The following is a 24,694-nucleotide window of genomic DNA, read 5'->3' as shown; positions in this document are numbered from 1 at the left end:
TCCTAGTTCAGATCATCCCAGGGTGCGTGGGGACACCATATACACTGCATTGGATAGCCTGCAGTACTGACCCACATATTCCATGGTAGCAACCAAATTCTACAGAATGCTGAGTGAGGCGCCAATGAGACGTCACAGCGCTGCCTGGTGCCGAACTTGAGGCTCATTGCCCCTTCCTAGATGTTGCTCTCGGTGGACATGTGAGTTGTATGGGCTACGTCATTGGCTGCTAATCTATGCGTGAAGGGGGTATACAGTGCAGCTACACCCAGGGAAGCTCAACGTAGTATCGATGTCTGTTCGACGAGACTAGTATGGCAGTTGCCAGGCTCGTCTATGGCAATGTGTTGTGGTAGAGATAGACTCGCAGGGCGGGAATAGCCGGCGTGTGCTTGGCCGTGGACCCTTGTTTAGGGAATATGGAAGAAAGTTGACGATAGTTTATCGCCAACATGCCACCACAGCCTACAACGACCCCTGTAGGCTCCCTCCTCCCCAATTCCTGGGAGTGCTTTCGACGTCCGCATGTACGCGATTCGATGCGCACTGCGAGTGTCTACGAACCGACCTCCAGCGCGCTTTATCCGCGGTCGCCGCTACCCATGCACACCACGACCACGAGCATTCCATACCACCCGCACCCTCGCACAAGCCTCAGATCCGCCGCCCGCTCCCAATAGCACGCCTGCCGATCAAGATGACGTCAACAAGACGGACCGAGACCAGGCGGCAGCAGGCGAGGAGCCAGCAGACAGCGCGGTAGCGCCAGACGACCCCGAGCTTCTCGCCCAGAAACTCCAGCGCTCACGCGAATCTTCACGCAGGTACTCGGCTGCCTTGCGGCGCCAACAGCGGGGGAAGAAGACGCAAGGCCTGCCGCCTGTACACATACCAGACTGGTTCCTGAAGAAGAGGGTAATACGTCGCCAAGACCTGTCCAGAGATCCACAGATACCCAAACCGCCCACGGTTCTGTCTGTGGCAGTCACTCATGCCGAGTCCGGAGAGCACGCCGCGTGCACCATTCCCGCTCGACGCGACTCAGACGCTGCCCAGATCCTCTCGCGACTAGTGCGTGGCCTGTGGAGCAGGCGTTTGGACGACCATGAAAAGCTCAAGGTCGACAAGTATCTCGAAGAGAGGATTGCCCCCGCTGACCACACCGAAACCCACCTGTCGCAATTACGGAACGATGAGGCAGTCGCCAGCACTGAAGCAGGACGACCTGGTGAGGTGCCCATAGCCACAATCACAGAAGACAGTGCTTTCACAGAAGCTTGGTCTAAGCTAAGCAAGCTAAACAACGATACCGACATGGATCCGCGCAACAAGATTGAAGCAATGAGGAAACAGAGTGCCAAGCTAGGCATAGCTGCTAAGAAACGGGAGATCGCCAGGACCCGGCAGATGGGTAGCTCCAGACGCCTATCGTCCTTGGTCATCGCTGAGATTCGCGCCACTATCGCTGCTTCCCTTTGCTCGCTGCAGCCAGCAGCTAGCGACTCGTTCCCAGCTGCAAAGACGAACCTCATACTCCATTCGCCTACAGCCGAGCACGAGGCCTCGATAGATGAGTGCGTAACAGCTACTGCTTCTGAAATGGGATCCGACGTCATCACCCTGAGTGCTCAAGATCTTGCTCACCTAGCTGGGGATTACCTTGGTGAAGGAGCTGAACCATCATCACGTTCAGTTCGCTCGCTGGGCTACGAAACATACCGAATGAACTCGGAGCTGAGCAATCTCGTGAGGGACATAGAGGACTCTTTCCCCGAAGACGAGACCGATTGGACGCAGTCTTCGTCGACAGATCAGTCTGATCCGACCTCAATGCGCCCTCGTGCTATGCCCCTTTCCATCATCGCTCTCACACCTGCTCTGCGCGCTATGACCCAGAACTTGAAGGGTTTTCGCATTCCAGAAGGTCAATTCGGGACAACTACTGATACGTTGACCGACGAATCTGGGCGCAGCCAGAATCCTGCAGACGTACAACTCGAGGATTTGAAGTTAGCTACTCTCTTGGATGCGCTGATCGATTCGAGCGACGTGAAACAAAGTCGTGGTATCGTCGGTGATGGCGGCTTTCCACTTCACTCCTCTGATGAATCACAAATACCTGCCAAGACCCCAGCATTTTTTGACTACTCCCTAACCCAAGAAGGTGCTGAGCTTGAACTCAACTCTACCTTACCAGCTGCGGCAAGGTCGGATATCAACATGGCTGTCAAAATTGGCTCAGCGTCGAACACTCCCAATGTCCCTGCCACTTCTAAGATTATCTATATCAAGGACTTTAAACAACTCAACGCTACGCACTATGGCGGCCGCATCATCCAGAAGCTGGAGGAGCTTGTCCGCAAGCGGCGTAATGCTGGAGAAAGTATCATGATTGTAGGAAGCACATGTTCACGCGATCTCACGTATGAACTATCACACAGGTAAGGAGTTCTTAAACCTTTGATATGGCCGAGCTAACAAGCCTCAGTGGGGTTCACGCTCTCCAGACTGAAGGCGAGAGCACGTTCTTCAGGACCATTGTAATTGCATCTGAGTCTGGCGGTAGCAACACACCAAACTTTGATGAAGCCATTGCATCATTAGGGGGTAGCTCTGCGTCTTCCGCTGATGTCTCACCAGCAGAGAAGAGTAAACTCCGACGCATCAATCTGTACCATATCCAAGATATGCTTCGCTCGTTAGATCCATCTGCGGCTGCCACGATATCGGACCTTGAGCAAAGTCCATCACGCTTCAGTGAATGGGCTCCCATATTCTCCGAGTCACAATTCAACCATGTGCTGACATACGATGAGGTACACAGGGTAGCGTTGACAACTCTTGGCCTGCTCATCACAAGCCCAGCAAGTGTGGCTGAAGTCTCTGCAGATGCACCAGCGCAACTCAGCTGGGCACATGTTGCTCTTGCAATGGGCTTGCTAAAAGCGAGCGATACCGTCAAATACGCCTATTTTGATAAAACTTTACAGGCCCCGAAGCGCTCCAAGAATGCTTTTAGCAATCTAGATGGAGATTTTCAAGCAGACCTAAGCAGAAAACGCCTCGATGAGAAAAGCATAAAACGTCAACAGAATCTACAGCGCATAACTTCTACAGCCAACAAACATGAAAAGCGGTTGATGCCCGGTATTGCGGACCCAGATCAGATCAAAACGACATTCGATCAAGTTCACGTTCCTACTGAAACGGTCGATTCGATACGAACCATCACCTCTTTATCACTATTACGTCCCGAAGCCTTCAGCTATGGTATCCTGGCGACGGAGAAGATATCCGGTGCACTACTGTATGGGCCTCCAGGCACAGGAAAAACGCTTCTTGCCAAGGCTGTCGCGAAGGAGAGCGGCAGTACCGTGCTCGAAGTTTCTGGAAGCCAAATTATGGATAAGTATGTGGGCGAAGGCGAGAAGAATGTAGCAGCAATTTTTTCGTTAGCACGAAAACTGTCACCATGCATCGTATTCCTCGACGAAGCAGATGCCGTTTTTGCATCCCGAGACGCCATGCGGGAACGAACGTCACATCGCGACATACTCAACCAATTTTTGAAGGAATGGGACGGCCTCAACGACCTTTCCGTCTTCGTCATGGTAGCTACGAACCGACCTTTCGACCTGGATGATGCTGTTATTCGCCGATTACCAAGACGATTATTGGTCGATCTACCCACTCAGGCCGACCGGAAGGAGATCTTGCGCATACATCTCAAGGGCGAACAGCTGGACGACTCTGTTGATCTAGCAGATCTCGCCAAACGTACGCCTTTCTACAGTGGAAGTGATCTCAAAAACATTGCTGTATCTGCAGCTCTCGCTTGTGTCAAAGAAGAGAACGAGCAAGCTGCAATTGCCGCAGCCAAGTCTACCGCAGAGCCTGAGCCTACATCAGAACCACCCACGACCTCCACGACCTCCACATCGCCCCAACAGCCTTCCTTGCCACCGAAAGTGCCACATCTCGTGCGCGGTCAAAACTATACTTTCCCCGAAAAGCGTACCCTCCATCCACGACACTTTGACAAGGCACTCCAGGAGATTAGTGCTAGTATTAGCGAAGACATGAGCAGTCTGAGCGCAATCAAGAAGTTTGACGAGCAGTATGGTGATCGCAAGGGTAACAAGCGGAGAAAGGACTTTGGCTTTGGTATGGTTGCTGAAAGAAACGAGAGCGCCGCGCGAGTGAGAATATAGGAACCACTAGCAAGAACATGGAACCGAGGAAAAGAAGCGACGGTGCATGTATATTTGTACGAGTAGACATTAGATATGAGTGATGAGTATATCCCACAGTACTAGCTGCGATTACGTTATGGACATGTGCTTTTTTGCAAGCTTCTACCATGACTGGACCATAATTTCTAGTGGGCTCAACCAATTGAATGGTTATACTACCCATGGTTCAAATCTTACGTCTTCTACGCAGAATTCACGCTTGAGAGATTTCTCCTAAAGCAACTCTCAGCATCTTGTTCTCTCTATCAACTACCATTCCAATTTCTGGCTTTCCAGATCACCGGAAAATCGAACAACGCGACTATAACCTCGATACGAACAGGGAACTATGAGCCCTATAGCATACACCATCAACAAATCCAACAAATCCTCTGCTTTCTGCTGCGACACCAAAGCACGAATTGGCCACTCTCGTTTTCGCATCCAACCAACGACCGCGAGCTTTTACACTCTATACTATTATCATGTCTACTTTCGGGCGTATAGCGCATGTCCGTAGCCACAATAACGTTCCGATTGGGTACTGCAACGCTTTAGCAGAATTGGGGTATTCCTCATACGATACCAAAGTCAATACCAACTGCTTCCTACGATATCGCGGTCACCGAATAGTCGATCTGTTACTCTCAAAATATCAACACGAACGACAAGCAAGTTAACCTGGATAGAAGGAGCATACTACACGGTAACTTCTTGAACAAAAGGCCAAAGAGGTTGCAGAAGATCCCTGGACTAAGACAAAGTAATTCACGAGAGTATCTTTGGATCGGTGACTTGAAGACACTGCAATGGGTCAAATATGAAGGGTGGTTATCGAGCAAGGGAAGGCGCAGTGTGAGCATATGATGTTTATCAGCGTAGTCAGACGATAGTCGTAGAAGAGTTCGATTGCTACTAGTCTGTATAAGGAGCCAGATATGTGAGCCAACTCTTCCTTCTATCGCAGCATCTCTTCGATCGTCTCTTCCAACGGCTTGGGTGTCCTCCCAGCCTCCTTGAGCAGGTTCTCCAATATTGGATCGTTAATCTCACATTCTCCGTCTTTCAACGCGTCATATGAGCTTGACCACCACTCCACACTCGGTCTTTCCATACCTTTACTGTTAACATAAAAGTCCTCATACTCTTTCCTGTCCACGATCTTGAGCTTGATCTCGTCGCCTCTCACCCTGCTAACAATATCTGCGATATCCTTCAGCGACCAGCTCTTCTTCTGGGAGAGATAAAATGTCCTGCCCGCCCACTGCTCACTCGGCGCTGCGAGTATCTTGGCGGTCCCGAATCCCATGTCGGGAATGCTGGTCCAGCTAACCTTTCCGTCACCCGCAACAAGCACTTCTTCCCTTGTTTCTTCTTTCAGCCCAAAATAATATCCAAAATACAACGGCCAACTCTCGTTATAGAGCCCCTCTCTGATGATAGTGACCTTACACTTTCCCTCTTTCTCCAACCCGTGTAGATACTCCTCTGTCCGGATGTGCGCGCGCATGACACTCGCTTTCGAGGGGTTAGCAAAACCAAGGGACGTATAGTATATATGCTGTATGCCGACTTGGATAGCAGCGTCAATGGCAGCACGGTGGTGCGCCTCTCGTCCTTTCCAGAGCGGCGCATTGTTGTAGTCCATAGCTATGCGTGGAGTAGAAACGAGGAAGAGAGATGTGCAGCCATCGTAGGCGCGCGTCAAGGATTCAGGCTTATCGAAGTCGGCCTGGCGGAGGGTTATGGATTGGTTGCGTAGGGAGGTGAAGCGGTCCGAGTTGGGGTCACTAGACGTCTGTAGTATCTGTCAGCTACGTGAAACTCGCACTAGATACGATAAGATCGTGAAGGGAAAACGTACGCATACTACAAGCTCCTTGGGATCAATGAGCTTGTTGTCCAGGATGGCGTTCAGCACGGCACCGCCCAGCTTGCCTGTTGCGCTGGTAAGAGCCAACACCATGATTACTGTATACCTGAGTCTCTAAATCAGACTTCAGTTTTTATCGAGAGGTTTGTTGCTGCTTTGTCAGAGACGCGTCGTGATTTCCAAAATGTTATTGCGATGACTTCATCGCAGATCAGGGTCCACGGCAGTTGCTGTGGGGCACATTGTTGGGTCAACCTCGGATTCGGCATTGCTGCGTCATATAATAAAAGACTGCAGTCGTGGTCATTGGCATGATGGTAAGCCACGAGAACAAATCGCGCTACCTTTCCTAGCACTATGCTTGCGATCAGCCATCGAAGAATCGCATTGCTTGCTGTAATCAACTCAAATAATACTTGTGATAATGAGTCTAGTGCTACGTATGTTGAAATACGGACGAAGAATGCAAGGATGAACTATGGGACTTTAATCATGCTTGCGAACTTTTACCCGTACAATCATACCCTCCTGTCTAGCAAAGAAGGTGTTTCTTGTATGCCATTGCGTCTGTCCCGCATCGTAGAACTCGAAGTGATAGTTCCATACCAATTGCGGCGACAACTTATGCAATTCGATCAGTGCGATATTCTTCCCTATACAGGTTCTTGTTCCACCTCCGAATGACATCATATACTTGTCCATCTGGTTCGCGCGCACTGGATCCATCCAGCGGTCAGGATTGAAGATATCAGCATCTTGACCGAAGACTCGCCGATCGAAATGCATGACTGCTGCGTTGATTCCAACAGTATAGCCTCCGGGTATGAATTGTCCGCAGAGCTCCATGCCCCCACGTGGAACGGTTCGTGGTAGGGAGAGCTGTGCTCCGGGATGAATCCTGAGCGCCTCCTTAATACATGCACACAGATAAGGAAGCTGGCTTGCCTGCTTATAGGTCGGCGGCAGATCCATACGACCTTCTTGGAAAGCCTCGTCAATCTCTTTCTCGAGACGAGCATAGACGTTTGGGCTATGCATTAAATGATAGAAGAGCGATCGGAATGCGATAGCAGTTGTATCGCTGCCTGCAAAGAGTGCGCCGTAAGATTCCTGTTCGACGTCGCCCCACGTGAAGTCCATCTTTTCGCCATTCTTTTCATAGATGTCGAAAACCTGTTGGGCCATGTCCGTTCTATTCACTTCATGGCGGGTTGCGTAAGCTTCTTTCATCAAGCGTGTGGAAGAGGAGCCTATGTTTTTTCTGGTGAAGATGTGTTAGTGTGCGGAAGTGGAAGAAAAAGCACAGTACATCTTACACGCCATTCCTGATATCCTGGCCGGCAGCTGTAAGCATGGTACTCATACCAATCAGCGGCCTTAAGATTGGAGGTGCAACGCCCATCAAGCACACGAATGGTATCATCTTGTCTAGCGACTTGATCCAATCGTTCTGGTCCTTTCCTTCGTCTAGAAAGCCGAAGGCTCTGCCATAGAACAGTTCGCCAATAATGTCAAAAGTGTACCTGTTCCAGTCTTAGTCAAGATACTCTCATCGAGCGAACAGTAGGAATAAATTACCAATGCAACCATTCACCGAGATCACAAGGTTTTCCTGACTTGGCAAACTGACCTAGTCGATCGACGAGGAGATTGCTACACGAGTCGACATATTCTTCAGACTTTGCAACATTCGTCATCGAGTAGATACTGCTGACGATTCTGCGTCTCCGCCCGTGTTTTTTGTCATCCTTGCAGGAGAATATGTCACCATGAACGCTAAATCCGGTCGTGTTGTACGGCTCGTAGAAACCCGACTTGTCCAACGCGTTGGAAAAACGGTAAATACTTGCGAAGGCTTCGGGGCTGCATGCGCATTAATTTCGCGTTCTGATAGAAGAACTGGAAGAAGGCATGTTACTACTCACTCAGAACACGACACCTCATTCGGTGCAATACGTATCAAGGGCCCGTGTTTAGCATGCAGAGCCCTCTCATACTTCTCGACGTCTTCCGTCCAAATCTTGCGCAAATACCAGAGGCGCGAGATCCTGGCCAGAAAGGGTCCCGGGACCCTACTCAGAGGATGTAATGTAATCGTGTAAATGATCCAACCTAAGACAATGATGATCGGCAGTGCCACCACAAGCCAGGCATTTGGAAGGCCAAAATTCAACAACATCGTATTGTGATAAAGAATGGGACAGAAGATAACTAGTGCTCGACAAATGATGGAGGATCCGTGTCAACATTGACAGGAACTTTATACTGTTCCAAAGTTTGAGTGAGCGTTAGTATTCAGAGAAATTGGTTGATGACTACCTGATGTCGGTCCCCAGCAGCCGGTGCCTTGTACGATACCTAGCACGTTCCTTCATGATTCCCCCGACCTCCGATGCTTGTTCGGCTCGATTATCCAGGCAAGTTCGATGTGTCCGTGATGTCCGTAAACACGAGGCTGTGGTTGTGCGGAGTCTTGTAGCAATATCGGCCGACACTGTCACCAAGCTTGGCCATGTACGATCACTGACGCATAACCATCGTACAACACTAAATATCCCTAGGCTGGATGAAATGGACATGCCCCCACTTTTTCGATGTACGACGCTCGATGTACAAATCATAACTGTCAAAGTAGGGAAGGACAAGAAAGTTTCGGTACAACCATGCCACCGACTGGCGCGGAATGCGAGAATCGAACATGTACACAACAAGGGATATATTTCACCGCGTCTATATCGACACTTACTCCTACATCTCACTCTTCTTCGATGCTATACAACAGGATCCCCCAAATGCAACGATAGCCTTCATGCCGACGAAGAAGAACCGCACAAAAGAGATAAAGAACGCCGATAACGATGCAAGTCTGAGCAAAAGCACTCTCAACCCCCAGTTTTGAACTTTCAACTGGGGTGTAAACGACCGTGGTATTGTTTTTCATAACCAAGTTCTAAGAAAGAAAAAAGCTGCTATGCATACCGCACACTACTTCTATGTACTGGTGGCGGCATTGGGACATTCCCGTTTGGCGCATGCGGATTCGGCGCCCACGGCCCAGACGATCCTTGAGATGGTGGTGGGCCTGGGGGAGGAGCAAAGCCATTGTTATATTGGCCCATAGGCGGAGGACCCGTGGGCCCGCCTCGATTGCGCCTGCTGCTGCCCTGGTAAGGCACCGGCGGATGAGCAGCAGCGTATTTCTTAAGCTTTGAGCGACGGCGGTAGGAACGCCAGCAGCAACAGAAGATGCAGAGCAAGAGGGCGCCACCGACTCCCGCGGCGACGCCGATGACGATGGAAAGATGGCGATCGATCCAGGTAGTGATCTCTCGACCGACGGAGCCACCTTCGCAGACACCCTATAGAATATTAGTATATCAGACGAGGCAGACAGGAATCTCGATGAAACTCACGTTGCTACATTTACCCCCACCGGTACAGCTTGTGCCATCTAAGAAGTTCTGCTGGAGTCCATAACATCTTGCTCCAAATTCTGGGCTTGCGCAGCTGAGCATACAATTACTGTTATCGCAAGCGTATGTGTCGTTGCTCTGCGTGTAACTACCCATGATAGTCTTGCACTGCATATCTCTACTCGTGCACTGTCCGGAGGCACAACTAAGGCCATTGCCGCAGCTTGAGCCATCATTCTTGGTCTTATCCTCGGGGCAGTATGGTGAATTGCCAGTACAGGTTTCCTCGGGATCGCACTCTCCGACAGAACTGCGACAGACAGTGTTGGCAGAAGCGAACTGGCAGTCGCGGCAGCAGTCTTCGTTAGAGTCATCGCAGACAGCGTTGTTGATGAAGCGGCAAGTCTCGGGGTTGCAGCAATTGTTGCCCTCGCAGCCCGAGGTGCCGCCGCAATCGCACTGTTCATCGCCTTCAACGATACCGTTGCCGCACCTTTGACCAGTGAGGAGCGTGACGTCGCGATTGTTGGTGAGACACTGGGATTTGACACTGTTCCGTCCAAGCGCAGAGCAGATGTTACCAATGGAGCAAGCGGAGAAGCGCGAGATACCGGGGGAAGTTGAAGGGTTCATAATGAAGCCACCATTGGCGTCGCAGGTGCTTTGGCTGAGGGGACAGCATTGCTGTGAGCTGACAATGTCGCTGTTTCCACATGTGTCGGACGTGCAGTCATGCACTGCGCCGTAAGTATGGCCTGTTTCGTGGGCAATGACCTGCCACTCAGTGCCAGTCTTGATGACAACGTTAGCACCAGCGACAGTCTCGCCAGAGTTGCCGTTGTTGTCCTGAGAGCCTGTTGTACAAGCTTGTCCAAGCCAGGCTAGTCCGACGGCAGATCCGGTGTTGCAGGTAGACAGCAGAGTCCAATGGGAGTAGGTGTCTTGCTGTTGGCCTCTCCATTGGGAAAACTGGTTCAAACGGTCTTGGATGGTAATCTGGCTGCTGCAGCCTTGGTTCCAGGGAGTTGCTTGCTGCTGCGATGTCGGGCATTCGGGTTCGGTGATGAGCACATTGGCCAGGCCAAGAGAGATGTTGAAAGTGCTCTCGAACAATTCGGAAGCCTGGTTCATGGCATCTATGATGTTTGTCTGGGTCCGGTTCTTGTCTCCGTTGAAAGAATTGACATAGGTACAGTCAGCGGCGACACCCACCAGCGCGACCTTGCGGGTACCGGGGCATCCGGCAGTGCTGCCAATGGTGGTGGAAAGGTCAACACCGGCGCCGTTGCCTCCGGACTGGGTGTCGTCGCTGTTGCTCTGGCGCTTGAACATGGCTGAGATGAGGGATGGCGACATGGCGGAGGATTCATCGCGGGCGCGCATGCTGGCATAGACGGGATGGTCCTCCTGCGTGTTGAAGATGAGGTCGTCGGAGGGACATGCGATGTTGTCTCCTCGCTTCCTCAACTCGGTATGCTCGTCGAAGCGGCCCATGTCCGAGTCGCGGAAGACGACCATGTACTCGCGGTCGCGCAGGTCAACGTCTGGGTCCTCGGCCTGGCGCGTCGACTTGTAGCTCGACGCCGTCTTGACATGGTGGTGGTCGTGGTTGACGGTGAAGGTGCCCTCGAACAGCGGTTCCAGCCCGTCCTTGCGTATCCCTATCCGGGCCCAGCCGACATTGTCCCAGCGGTTCCCCCTCTTCAGCCATGCGGTGCCCTTGTAAACCTTGTGCTGCAGCCGCTCAATGGGCTCCTGCCGCGCTATCGAGCCGTCGGCGTTGAGGTGTGTGATTTGGCCGCCGTCGACGAAAAGGTCGTGGTTGGGCTCGAGGCTGAGGCGGATGCGCTGCCCGGAGACGTCAAAGGCAAGGTCGAAGGTCGATACGGCAGTGACGCGGTGTGTCTGTGTGAGGATGTCGGCATTCTTGGCAAGCGCGATGCTTCGCAGCGGCGGGCGGGCGTGGGACGAGGCGGCTGTTATGGTGGCAAGGCCGATGGTGATGGCGGCCCTTAAGGTGCCGAAGATGCGCATTCTCGGGTGGCGGTGCCTCTCCGCTCAGGGAGAAGGTGTATTTGGGGTGGAAAGCGAAAACTAGGACAACGCAACGAGAGACATGGGTAGGCAAAAGTACGTGTATACAGAAGAAACGCTAGCAGAGGCAAAAGGCTATACCGCGTGTCAACGATGGCGAGCGACAATAGAGAGTCGTAATCGTCTGCACAGCCCCTGCCAGCCACCATCTTGGCGCCCGGCTTGCGGAAGAGGAGGGGGGTCTGGGCGCGACACGAATGAAACTATCAGATCTCTCCCCTGCACCGTCTCCGCCGTGCATCTGCTCCTCGTATCTGTATACGCCGTCGCGCCGTCATTCGCGCGTTTGTCCACTCGTTGCTCCACGCAGGCACAAGCCGACGCACAAAATGGCGAGTCAACGTAGAACCTATCGTCTGCATATTCACACTAAACATAGATGGGCGTACAGCGGCCGCCCAAACAAACACAGCATGGTCGTGCCTCAGCGCGCATACTGACTGCGTCTCACTATAGAACCGCCATTGCTCGGCACTTGTCATCCTCCAAGAACCACTGAAGCCGTCCGCCCCCGCCAGACTAGAGGAGCTTCGCCTGCTTGCTTACCATAGCAACCACTGCAATCCGAGCCAAGCAGAGCCGTTTATTTCTTCTTGGACTGGTGCACAATGTCGATGATCTTATCAACAACCGACGGATCCGAAAGCTGTCGGGGCAGTCAGCCAACTCCATCCCACAGAGTACGCGTAATCCTCATCGCCAACGGAAAATCTAAACAAATTTCACTTACTGTCGTGATATCGCCCAACTGGTCCTCCTCGCCTGCCAAGATCTTCCGCATGATACGGCGCATGATCTTGCCGGACCGTGTCTTTGGCAGATCTGGAACCACAAAAATCGCCTTTGGTGCCGCAAACGGTCCAATCGACTTGCGCACTTGCATTACCAAGTCCTTCTTTACCTGGTCATTTGACTCTGTGCCGTCTTTCAGCGCTACAAAAGCGTTGACAGCTTGGCCCGTCAGTTCGTCATTGATCCCCACCACTGCAGCCTCAGCCACTTGGTCTACGCAGCAGTCAGCAATTTGCATATCGGACTTTAGGGAGATAACAACATACGGTGCTCAATAAGCGCGGCTTCAATCTCAGCAGTAGACAGCCTGTGGCCCGACACGTTGACGACATCGTCGACACGGCCCCGGATCCAGTAGTAGCCCTCGTGGTCACGTCCGGCGCCGTCTCCAGTGAACTGCACATGTCAGACCCATACATTTCAATCATCAACTTCCTCAAACTTACATAGTAGCCCTGGTATACGTTCAGGTATGTGTCCATGTATCGCTTGTGTGCTCCCCAGACTGTGCGGGCCATGCTGGGCCACGGCTGCTTAAAGGCCAGTACACCCTCAACATCATTTCCGTGAATCTCGTCGCCAGATACCGGGTCGATGATCGCAGGTTCAATGCCAAAGAATGGCAGGGACGCGGATCCGGGCTTCGTGGGTGTGATACCACCCATAGGCGAGATGACATGCGAGCCAGTCTCGGTTTGCCAGTACGTCTATCTCAGTCAGCAACACATCCACGAGGGTATTCGACAACGACTTACATCAACAACATGTGCCTCCTCCTTTCCGACAGTCTCAAAATACCACTTCCAGACCTCAGCAGCAATTGGCTCACCGACGGATCCAAGAATCCTGAGGTTCTTCATCTGGTGCTTGACGTGCTCGTTGCCAGCACGCTTGAGCAGCCGCAGCGCAGTGGGAGCGACGTAGAACTGGCTAACATTGTACTTGTCGACAATGTCCCAGTAGCGCGAGAAGTTGGGGTAGGCAGGCGTGCCTTCGAAGACAACGGTAGCCACACCGAGCAACAGAGGTGCGTATACGACGTAAGTGTGACCTGTGATCCAACCTACGTCACCGCCGCAGAAGAAGACATCGTTGTCGTGGATGTCGAAGACGTACTTTCCGGTTGCCGCTGCTCCAAGGAGGTAGCCTCCGGTTGTGTGCATGACACCCTTAGGCTTGCCGGTTGAACCAGAAGTGTAAAGCAAGAACAAAGGGTCTTCCGAGTTCATCGGCTCCGGCGCAATGTAGTTGGGGTATTTCTCCACCTCCTCGTGCCACCACCAGTCGCGGCCCTTGGTCCAGGGCACCTCAGCGCCAGTGCGCTTGTAAACCAGACAGTGACTGATGCCAGGACATTGCTTGAGAGCATCGTCGACAATCTTCTTTGTGCTGATGGTTTTGCCGCCACGCTTGCCCTCGTCGGTAGTTATGACGACCTTGCACTCGGCATCGATGATGCGGTCACGTAGCGAATCAGACGAGAAACCTGCAAAGACGACTGAGTGAACGGCGCCGATACGCGTGCAAGCCAAGAAGGAAATGACTGCCTCGGGAATCATGGGCAGGTAAAGAGCGACAGTATCACCCTTTCTTACGCCCATCTCCTTGAGTGTGTAGGCCAGCTTCGAGACCTGGCGGAGAAGCTCTCCGTATGTGATGATGCGGCCATCGCCAGCGTCGTCGGCCTCGTAGATGATGGCAGGCCTGTTGGGATCCTTGAAGGCATGGCGGTCGACACAGTTGTAGCTGGCATTTAGTCTGCCCTCCAAAAACCACGCGACATCGCCATGTTCGAACGAACCCGATTGTACGGTTTGGAAATCGCGTTCCCACGTGAGCAATTCGCGCGCTAGTCGGCCCCAGAAGGCTTTTGGGTCGGTGATGGACTCCTTGTACAGCTTCTGGTACTCTTCAAGGTTCTCAAGATGCGGTTTCGAGTGCGGGTGCTTGCTGTAGTGCGCGCGTTAGCTGGGTGCCTCGTCTGGATGCGATCGCGATGGATGCTTCGGCCAAAAGCTCGGCGGCGCGGGGTCACCCCGCCCATTCGCGCGAGCTCTGGAGCTTGGATGACGCCGCAGCTGTCATTGTCTTGGTACATGATGTAATGACCAAATAAACAGTAGAAACTCACTCGTAAAACGCCTTGGGAACGTGGAAAGTGTCCACCTGGTGGGCTTCGGCCACGACGGGCGCACTGGGCGGCTTGACGTCTCCTTCGGACATGTTGCTTCTGTGGATGTGGACTAGCCGTCTGGCGGGGCAAAGGAGCTCGGCTTCGGCGCGCTGGAATTTCGCGACGATGACAGTCTAGGAGCTTTGCCAACGTAGAAACGTAGTTTGGCAAGACGCGGGACACAGGCCGACGGACGTCTAGAATAGATATATGTCTCAATTCCGGGTAAAGGGGTCGGCGGTACGCTTGGTTGCCGCAGGGGCCAAATTGAAGCTGCTCGCTGAAGATTCGGGGAACAGCTTGTCAGTCCAAGTGGAGCTTCGTGTTTGTATTAGAGAGCCGGGGTCGAGGCGAGACGGTTGGCGTGAAGCGGAAAGGGAAGGGTTTGTAATGCAAGATAGCTAGATGGGCGAACGGCACTCTTATGAACAGCTGCTTTGGCAGGCCGATGGCTATGTTGCCCTACCCCTCGCGTGCCTTCGCTGCGGGGACTGGAATATGGCGCTCATCCCAATGCTGGCCTCTGTCTGGGCCCACACTCCTTCCGTGGGCGGCACCATGATCCAATACGGATAGCATCTTGTGATGCTCTCTCCGTTTCTCCGGATCACTAGCAGAGCACGCCAGTCAGAGGGTACTGTTGTGCCGATCTGGCCGTCAATTGGTTAGACTGTCGATAATTGGCGATGTCCAAAATGCCCTGTATCACTTTTTGTAAATGAGTGCAGCAACGTGTTGGTTGATCAGTGCGGGCACGTCTTCGCCATCACCATATGTGTACGACCCTGAGGAAGGCAACCGGCCCGCAACTTCGCGACCGAACGTTAGCCTTCGGGCAGGCGCAATTGATCAAATTCCAACTAGCGCGTTGGGTCTATAGCGCGACTTGCAACAGTGTCATCAATATCGAAGAGCTCTCAGCAAGCTACCTAGGTACAGCTCGGCCCCAAAGATGCCGAACGCTCCTACGAAGCGCTTGGTATGACACCACACAAGCCGCAAACACCTGATATGGCTGGACTGTCAAGACTACAGTTTGTACACATCTGGAAAATGCTGTAGTTGATCGCACGCTTTTCTCTCCAGCGGATGGCCTGACCACGCGACGCCTGCAAGCATCAGCTTTCGGGCGTGGGGAAGAGGGCCCATCCGAGGCCCCGGCAATTGTTACCGCTGGGCTGGTCGCCATATCTGTTCACGCTTGCTTTACACTGTACTAGCTGTCCTTTATAGTGGAACTCCTTGGACATGACATGCTGGAAAACCACCCGAGTTAGCTGTGCGGGTGCAGAACGTGTGCGGTTCGCGCTAAGCTTTCATCGTCCTCGTGAGTAATATGCAACACCTCGGTTGGGACATCACGTAGACGCCCTCTGGGATGTGCTCCTGAGTCCATACTTGTACCATTCTTCGGTCCTTCATGGAAGTTTGCCGCAGCGTGAGATATGCGATCAACACCGCAATCGCAATGAGCCCACCCATACACAACTTGGCATCCATACGTCCATCGTCACAGCGACCGGCATACCGTATGGGTCTATGCCATGCGCATTGGCGGTTTCTGGGCACGCTGTAGTATGAAGTAGCCAATGGTGATTGACGGAGATATGTTAGCTGGGTGGAGCCCCACAGGACAGCGTAAGGCAGTTCAATTGCGATCGGTGATTCGCGTTTCGCGTCTAATAAGACTACTTAGAGGACTCAATCGCAAAAAATGAGAACACATCTCATTCGGTCTACATAGCAACGACGGCGCCTTCCACCAGCTGAAATATTGAATCATCGCCGTCACCCTCTTGACGTTTCCGTTTCAACAAACTCGGGTTGATGACGATACCTCTCTCTCCAACTCCCTCCCACTCAAATTCATAGGTGTCCAACTGCCCGAAGAGCCATATCCTCATTGTCAGTGTGTCTGTGATGATGCGCGCAAGATCTTCATCTTTGTCTTGGTCGCTGGACATAGGGTTGGCCCACGGGAAGAAAGTAAGAGAGAAGTGTTCCGCTGCTTCACGGATGTTCGATTGAGCCGTCCAAGATCTGCGACGATTTGGCATGCCGGTGATGTTGCTGTAGAGATAGACAGAGATGCGGCGATGCAGCGAAGTAGCTGCTACGAGATCCGGATCTATCTGTGGTGTTAGTTGCAATCTTTCTCAAGTGAAAGATGCATATAAGGAGCTTACCAGAAACAACATTCATACGATTCTCAGCATCCGCTGTGCAAAGCTCTTTGGGAAACAATGTCCCTTCATCGTCGTCTTTCTGCCTCGGCTCCGTTATACCCAGTACATATGTTACGAGGGCATGCTTCAGCGCCGCTGTTGAGCTTGTACATTCTTGCAGAAGTTCTGCCATGTCCACCTCCTTGGCTCCAAACTCGGCAATCTCAGGTTCCATACTCGGTGTAATAATGGCATTGACGTCTCGGTAATACTTTTCTACATGTTCATGCATCAAGGCGAACAAATGAGAGACTTCGTTCCACACCTCTTCGTTGTCTGCCGTAGGTGGTAAGAAAGCAGTGATATCTCGAGACGCACTTGCTGGTATGAAAACAGGGGCAGGAATTGGAGAAGGTGGGTGAGCAGCCAGCGGCGCTGGCAGGGGTATTTGCGAAACCTGTACGTAGGGACTATGTCGCCCTACTAGACTGCTGGCACTCTTGGATTGCATCATAGCTAGATCGGGTGCAGAGTCGCCATAGCTTGGATAATCTTTCCTGTTAACGTTGGCACTTTTGTGCTTGTTTCTTTGCTTAAACAGGAAGAATGCAGCGGCAAACGCCAGAATTGCGCCGAGGATGAAGGTTCCCATAGCGACACCGGTCACTTCTCCGGCGCTGAGTCTGTTGGTGCTGTGGCCATTCTCCGCGGCTTCCACGGTCCCAACAGTTGCTGGACCTGGATCTGGCGTTATCGACGTTGATGTACTGACTGTGGCACTTGGACTCGGTGGTACTGTAACATTGATCGTTGTCCTCATAGTCATGGTAGATCCCGCGTTATCTGTTACCGTAGTCGCGGTGCTAGTAAGATCAGGTTGAAAGAGATTGGGGTCAACGGTTTGTGTGTTGCTAGGCTCGAGGACGCCATTGACAGGAGTTGACAATGGAGCTTGGTTTTCGTCTACTCCCTGGGGATCTAGCGGTGATTCTTGCGGCGTCCATGTCGACAAAATACCATTGACTTCCACTTGTGAGGTGGGTGTAGAAAATGCGAGACATTCATCGTCTTGCCGACATGTCGGTATCATTTGCCTTTCAAATCCAGGAACTCTAGGATCTAGGAACGAGTGGAGCAACATCTTCACAGGAATCCAAGCCCGATAACCAAGGCTTGACTGAAACCACGAGAAGGTAGAAAAGAAGGGAGAATAGCAGAAACCTACAAATCTCGTTCAGCCCCGAGGCCACCATACAATAAGGCGATCCCCAGGGCGCACCCATCAGGCTTCCAGCTCAGCCGCACTGTGCATCCTACAAGCTCCGCCTCACGCACTGCAGCAGCAGCAACAACAACAACAACAACAACGAGCGAAACACCGGTCCTTTCAACAAGCACACACACCTTTGTTGCTTACTGTCGCATTCGTTCCACATGTAATTTGCGAACGTTTTGCTGCAAGTGCAACGCTGTTGGGATGGCATAGTGTGAAGGCAAGTAAGCACCAGTGTAAAGGCAAAGAAACGGCGATCATGTTACGCTAGGGCGAGATTTGGGGGCCATGTCTGGACGCAATGTGGAGAACGATGCGCAGCCTTGTCTGCACAGCCTCCATAAGGGTTGCTCTTGTAAAGGGCTTTTATATTGCTGGTCTCACATGTTGTCCTTAACGGAAAAGCGACATAGGGAGACGGTTCTGGAAAGGATGCATTCTTGATCTAAACCATATATGTTCTAGCGCTTCTCAGTGCTAACTCATGCCGCTCCGGCGAACTTCCCATAAGCCTCCCCATCGCTACAGGCAACTTGTCAGGCCCAGATCCACCAAGTTCGTGTACAGAATCTGGGCTCGCAAGCTCTGCAGTGCTGTATGAACCCTTATGTGCTAGCATTTCTATCCTTTGGTTCTGAGCTGAGACTTGCGCAGCACTCGCATCAGGGGCATGCCGCACTCTTTGTTTTCGTTTCCGGACAACCACAAAGGCGACGAGCGAGCCTACTAGCATCACCGTAACAGCCACGATACCAGCCACTATACCGCCTTTGACGCCAGCAGAAAGACCGTTGGATTTGGAAGGAGCCGCGTTCGTGATAGAGGAAGCGGAAGGCGTCGAGGTCACAGAAGTCGTCGAGCTTGCAGCTGGCGATGTAGATGTCGTTTCGTTCTGTATTCCACCATTCTTGAGAAAGCAACGCCACAGTCCTAACGTTAAACGGTCATCAGACAGCTCGTTCAAGAGGTCAGGCCCCAACATGGCGGCATCAACCACGTAGCCAGGATACACCGCCGTGTCAGCGTCAAACGTAGCGTTCATGAGCCAGCAGTTTTTTTTTGACGTCGCCGAAGGGTCTGAAACCGTATCCGTAACATAGCGGCTCTTTCTTGACGCAGCGAGTTATACAGTCGTACCAAGTCTGTTCGTCCGTCGGGTCCAGGAAGTCGACTACGGCGCCTATGTCTTTGCCGCAGAGGTTTTGAAATGGAACCACCAAGCCAGCATCATTGTAGGTGCTACTGTTGTCTGTGCATCCGACTTCGTCTTGTGCGGAGGTACGTGTGACGACTGTCAAAAGACACGTGAGCCACAGATGTAGGAATATGACAGACAGCATGATGATATATCGTCTCTGATTGGCAAAGTGATTCAAGATGAGATGAAAGATGCAAAAAGGCTCAAGTAGCACAGGAGCTCAGCAAGCTATAGGTGATTCTAGGCGTCTTGATCATTGCTCTAAAGGTCTATGATACGAGGGGTCGGCCCCCCAACAGACGCACTGAAATGCCACAGATGATCCATCCGAGGTCGGGACTCTGATCCTACCCAATGATACATGCTTTCTGTATCTTCACTCCAGCCACACAGACTTGGCAAAGCCCCAGGCGTTCTCAGCCCTGTGTGCTTTTTGAGCTATGTTCAAGAACTATTCCATATACGAAGAGATGAAAAGTAAAATTAGGTTGACGGACGGGAAGAAACAATACTTTGAAGTCCGCAGCATCATCTTAGTCTCAATTCTGCATGAGCTTGGGACCGAGTAATTGGCTAGCCTTGTCATAGCATATGAGATGTACGCCAAGATGTTTCCAGAGCTTATGTGCATTGTGCTGTTATGCTAATTGGTAATAGAAAGACGTTAACGATAGCTATGCAACTCACACTATCCTTGCTCCTGCTCTTGTCAATATGAAAACGGTCTTACATTATAAACGCTCTTCTTCTCCGGTAGTGGTGCAAGAGGCTTATCCAAAAATTCCGGATACAGATACCAGGCAAGATCTCTTTCTTCCATCTGAGCGATACTCCATCCATTACCTAGCCAAGCCATCCTGTTCGCTTTCTTACCCACACCATGTAGGTCGTTGTTAGCGTCTTGGCCCTCTAATTCATCCAGGTAGACGTAGTCGAAATCTTCCCAGCGCGGGCTCCGCATTGCTTCAACGCAGTGTAGTGTACTACCGGGCCAAAGTCCGACGACCTCCCCAGTACCCTTGTTCTTGTACCAACTTCTGCACTCATCGGCGAAGACTGTGCCTTGGAAGTATGCATCAACATACTCTATGAAGTCCTTTTCGCGCGCCTCTTTGACTGTCATGGCTGCAATGTTGTCTTTTTGGATCTTGCGGATTGCTTTGATGATGTAGTCGCCTACTGTTTCGATCATGGTAGTTAGACTACCAGAGCCGATGGCAGCGTTGGGGCCAAGCATCGTGAACATGTTTGGAAAGCCGGCAACAGAGTGCGAGAGATAGTTGACAGCGCGCTTGTTCCACTTCTCCGTGAGAGATAGCCCCTTGCTGCCGGTCAACGGAAACGGAGGCGGGGCAGATGCTTTGAAGCCTGTCGCACACACAAGAGCGTCAATCTCATGCGTCTTACCGTCAGCAGTGTGAATCGCAGATTCGGATATGCGCGTTATAGGTGATGTGACAAAGTCTACATTGGGCTGCGTCAGTGCTTCTAGGTAGCCTGGGCCTGGCGTCAAACGGCGACATCCTGGTGAGAATGACGGTAAGAGGGCTTCGAAGATTTCCGGCTTGCTCTTTAGTCTTTCTTTCATGTGCTTGTGGAACATATCCTTTGCGCCAAGTTGCAGTTCAGTTCCCTTCATCGTGACAGCGTGGATACCATTTCCATCCTCTTCGACTGAAAGCCTGAACTTGTAGTAGTACTCGGGGTCATTCGCAAAACGATCGCGGAGCTCTTGGGGGATTGCTGAGCCATTGAAACCGTATTTGTCGAATAAGTCCTGGCCGAAAGGAGGTGATATCCACGTCTTGCTACGCACAAAGGTGCTGATGTGGGTACCTGGTAGACGTTGTAGCGAAGGGACGATCTGGATTGAAGAAGAGCCGGAGCCAATAATACCAACTCGTTTGTTTTCGAAGTCGTACCTATAAGCCAATTCAGTCAATCTGCTACTCAAGACACATCGTGGGAATGCGCAATACCTCTGGTTCCAGACTGCAGAATGCATGACTTCGCCCTTGAATGTTTTCAGGCCGTCTATCTCAGGCCAGGAAGGTGTATTCAGATTACCTCTCCCTGAGATAATAACGTCCGCCTGATCTTCCAGCACTTCTCCTGTGGCAAGGTTCTTTACCGTGATGTTCCACTTCGCAGTTTTGTCATCCCAGTGGCACGCCTCAATCTGGTGACGCAACTTGATAAACCTGTCCGCGGAAAATTTCTGCGCGACATCTTGGAGGTACGACTGGATTTCCGCTGCCGGGGCGTAAAGCGACGACCAGTTTGGGTTCGGCTGGAACGAATACTGGTAAGAGTGTGCTAGGGGTAGTCAGCAGCGTACGTCTTGGTAAATGTGGGACCCGATACTTACAAGGGACGTCGCACGCGCAACCAAGGTATCTGCAATCAGGTCAGTAAGCACTGTGCAGAATGAAGACAACCAAAGACCAAGCGATGTATCTACAACAGGATCACCCGAAACCAATACTGACATGGCTGATATAGTCGTGATACTAGCGCACCAAGAGTCGTGAGATGGGTGTTTCTTACCTGTTTTCGTACCAAGTCCCCCCAACGCCAGCGTTCTTTTCATAGATTACCAGGTCGACATTTCTCAGTCTTTCTGGTATACGGATCCCGCAGTAGATACCAGAATAGCCGGCCCCAATGACGACAACTTTCAAACGTCGAAGATTCTCTACCGGCGCATCATTGAGCTTGAAAGACAAGTCTGCAGCAACACCATTCGCACCGCCGTTGGTGTGGATGCCGGGCGTGTCGATAGGAAGATTAGGAATAGCCGACATGGTCAATAGGAAAGAGAGAGTTGCACAGCAAGATCTGTCGCACGACACCTATCCAATGCTTAAGGTTTATTTAGAGGCTACACTCTCCGACGTGGGTAGTATACAGTAGGACAGAGAAAGGATTAGAAGACATCGGTCGCATAAGGGCGACAGCGAACCGTCATAGTTACGGACGCCGCTGACTATGCCCCTCGCCCATCGTCAAGGTTGGCCGTGAGGTGCAATTGCCGAAGCAATGGGCCCATCGCTAGCGAGACATCAAGATGTGGACCAGGCTAAAGGCCGGGTTCAACACACGGTAGACGACTTGACTGAAAGATTTAGCCTATCAGGGCGCGAAGGTCTCCGCATCTGACGGAGGCGCCACCCCGGACTCCACATGCGTCCCGCCTCGCGCTCTTTGCGATCTTGCATGCGCGGAATGCCCCCGCAATTGCCTGCGCAATCGACCCGACATGTTTTTCCTTCTTCCTGCACGATGCCGCTGCGACCCTGTGAGGGCCCACAATGTTTTGCGACGCGCTGCACAACGAAGTGATTCCGTTCGAAGGACGACCCCTGGCACTACCTTGGAACCGTGATGATGGCAATCTGTGTCGAGGTCAGTAGATGAGTATTTCTTGAGCTGGATAGTCATACCTGATTTCCGAGTGCAATGGATAGCCTGGAGCTGTCTGGCTCCCAACCAAGACTGAACTCTCCGTCTATACCAGGATTCCATTTGTCGCTTGGAGTTTCACTGGCGCGCCATGAGGCAATTGGGACATCTCTTTTTTCTATATCCCATATGGTGACAGCATCAGGTCCCGCAGCTGCTAAGAGCGAACCGTCTGGGGAAAATGCAGTTTTGAAAGCTTGTGTGCCATCTGTGGTAGGCAGATATTTGACGCATTTGAATGGTTCGTCGGCATTCCAGATGCGCGTTGCACCAGACATGGAGCTTGTTGCAAGCAAGACGGAGGGCAGAGTGGAGCCATTGGTGAGATGGTTGTTCTTTGCTTTGACGCGGAAGCCAAGATCGGTAGGGTATTCGTCGGGATATTCATGGGTTTGCAGTTGCAGCGAATCATTGGGGTGGAGAAAGCCAAGATAATACTTCCTATCCTCAATGCCCAAGACGGCGATGATGCCAGATGCAGCGTCATATTTTACCGTCTCCCATGTTACTGAGGTCTCAAGAGTTTGCTGGGTTGTCAAGGATTCATTGACCTCGTAGATTTTGAAGAGCTTGATACCGCAAACGACAAAAGCTGAGTCGCTTATCCAGTGCGCGTCGAAGATGGCTGTATCGGTGAACTCTGTCCAGGCTGGGATGGAGTCGCTGTCGTTTTTCCACACCTTGATGGAGCCCTTTTCGCCGTCTGTCGAAATGGATAGCAGCAAATTCCGGACCGGATTCCAGCGAAGCGTATTGATGAGGCCGGCGGTAGAAGAGACGACCTGGGAGGCCTGGCCGCCTTCGGTAAGCTTGATGAGCTTGTCCATCATCATCTTTTCGCCCACTTCATTGGATCTCTGCTCTCGCACGGAGACGGTAAGTTCGTTGTCCGAGTGCCAGCACAGCGCCGTGACGTTGAAGTTGTCGACGGGCAGAGGTATGTCGAAATGTTGGGTAGGGGGTTCTTGGCCGAGCTCCTTGCTCACGACGTGAAGCTGGAGGAGGGATTTGCCAGCTGCGAGTAGTACGGGAGACTCTATTGGCCCCCACAGGGTATGCTCGATTACCCGTGCGGGATCCGAGGGCGGGGGAATGGAGACGGTGGTGGGATTCAGATCAGCAATGGCAATGGCTTCGGTCTGGATCTCAGCGTCCTGGCCTATGCTAAGCGTGGATATGGGGATGTCAGCAAGCGAGGGCGACTCTGCTTCCGAGACCATGGGCTCCGACTCGGCCCTCGTGCTGTTTGTGACATGTGCGGCGCCGTTGTGCTCCATGTCCATGGCATCGCCGTTGACGTGGGGCTCGGGGCGCGGCTCGACGCCGTTGGTGGGCTTCGTCTTCTTGCGCTTGAGCGTCTTCTTTGGTGGGGGTTCCTGGACGGCGCCGTTGGCTTCGGCGGCGAGTTGGTGGGCGGGTATGCCCTTGTCGAGGGTCAAGAGGTTGCCATTGCGCGCCGAATATGGTCGTCCGTGGTCGGTGCCGAACCTGTATCGCGGCTCCGTCTGCGGCCGTCAGTACTGCTCTCTGCAGCGCATGCGTGCGACGTACATTGCAGGCCTCGGCCTGTAGCTGGTCGAAGCACATGCCATCCTGCACGAGCCTGATGAGTGTGTGCGGTTCGATGTTCTTCGCAAAGGGAAGCGTGTCGGGGTCGCGGATCCAGCATCGCGAGAGTTGCAGGGCTGCGTTACCGAAGCCAGCCTCCTGGAGATATCGCCATACTGCACACACACGCACACAAGTCAGAGGGGCCAGGCCAATCGAGTCGTCGAATGGGAGGGGGGGGGGAAAGGGTACCGAGATAGTTCATCGCGTTGCTGCTCAGAGTCTCCGCCATGGCGCATCCTGTACGCGCTGCATGCGCCCGTGGAGAGAAGAGGGTGTGTAGGCTGGAATTCGCGGCGTCTTGGTTGCGCGATCCGTGGCCGTCGTGGTCTCGAAGCTTGTTGGAGAATCGAAGGCTACCTGCCCTGCGAACTGCAACTACTCAGCGCTCGAGCACCGTGCACTCGAGCT

At 52.4% G+C, this 24,694-nt stretch overlaps 3 protein-coding genes across 3 annotated transcripts; 1 reads left to right on the top strand and 2 right to left on the bottom strand.

Annotated features, from left to right (window-relative positions):
- Positions 1 to 525: 525 nt before the first annotated feature.
- On the top strand, positions 526 to 4,211 carry GT037_005966 (aaa-domain-containing protein; the record flags this gene model as incomplete). Its single annotated transcript, XM_038931013.1, has 2 exons — positions 526 to 2,441; positions 2,489 to 4,211. 2 exons carry the CDS (start codon positions 526 to 528, stop codon positions 4,209 to 4,211), a joined length of 3,639 nt encoding a protein of 1,212 aa, XP_038786702.1.
- Positions 4,212 to 5,190: 979 nt separating this feature from the next.
- Positions 5,191 to 15,156, bottom strand: GT037_005965 (adam 8 precursor; the record flags this gene model as incomplete). Its single annotated transcript, XM_038931012.1, has 15 exons — positions 5,191 to 6,030; positions 6,097 to 6,203; positions 6,630 to 7,366; positions 7,422 to 7,628; positions 7,684 to 7,968; positions 8,031 to 8,177; positions 9,085 to 9,464; positions 9,519 to 11,575; positions 11,653 to 11,794; positions 12,343 to 12,617; positions 12,671 to 12,800; positions 12,851 to 13,111; positions 13,160 to 14,354; positions 14,536 to 14,634; positions 15,044 to 15,156. 15 exons carry the CDS (start codon positions 15,154 to 15,156, stop codon positions 5,191 to 5,193), a joined length of 6,975 nt encoding a protein of 2,324 aa, XP_038786701.1.
- Positions 15,157 to 16,313: 1,157 nt separating this feature from the next.
- On the bottom strand, positions 16,314 to 24,653 carry GT037_005964 (flavin-binding monooxygenase protein; the record flags this gene model as incomplete). Its single annotated transcript, XM_038931011.1, has 10 exons — positions 16,314 to 16,705; positions 16,764 to 17,883; positions 19,944 to 21,135; positions 21,193 to 21,529; positions 21,582 to 21,610; positions 21,761 to 22,051; positions 22,586 to 22,608; positions 22,657 to 24,180; positions 24,227 to 24,399; positions 24,476 to 24,653. Coding segments are annotated over 10 exons (5,259 nt in total), but the record flags the coding sequence as incomplete, so codon positions are not given.
- Positions 24,654 to 24,694: the final 41 nt, after the last annotated feature.

This window comes from Alternaria burnsii, assembly GCF_013036055.1.
Source record: "Alternaria burnsii strain CBS107.38 chromosome Unknown 732, whole genome shotgun sequence".
NCBI lineage: Eukaryota > Fungi > Ascomycota > Dothideomycetes > Pleosporales > Pleosporaceae > Alternaria > Alternaria burnsii.
Note: the sequence above shows the minus strand (reverse complement) of the source record. Positions and strands in the feature narration are given on the sequence as shown.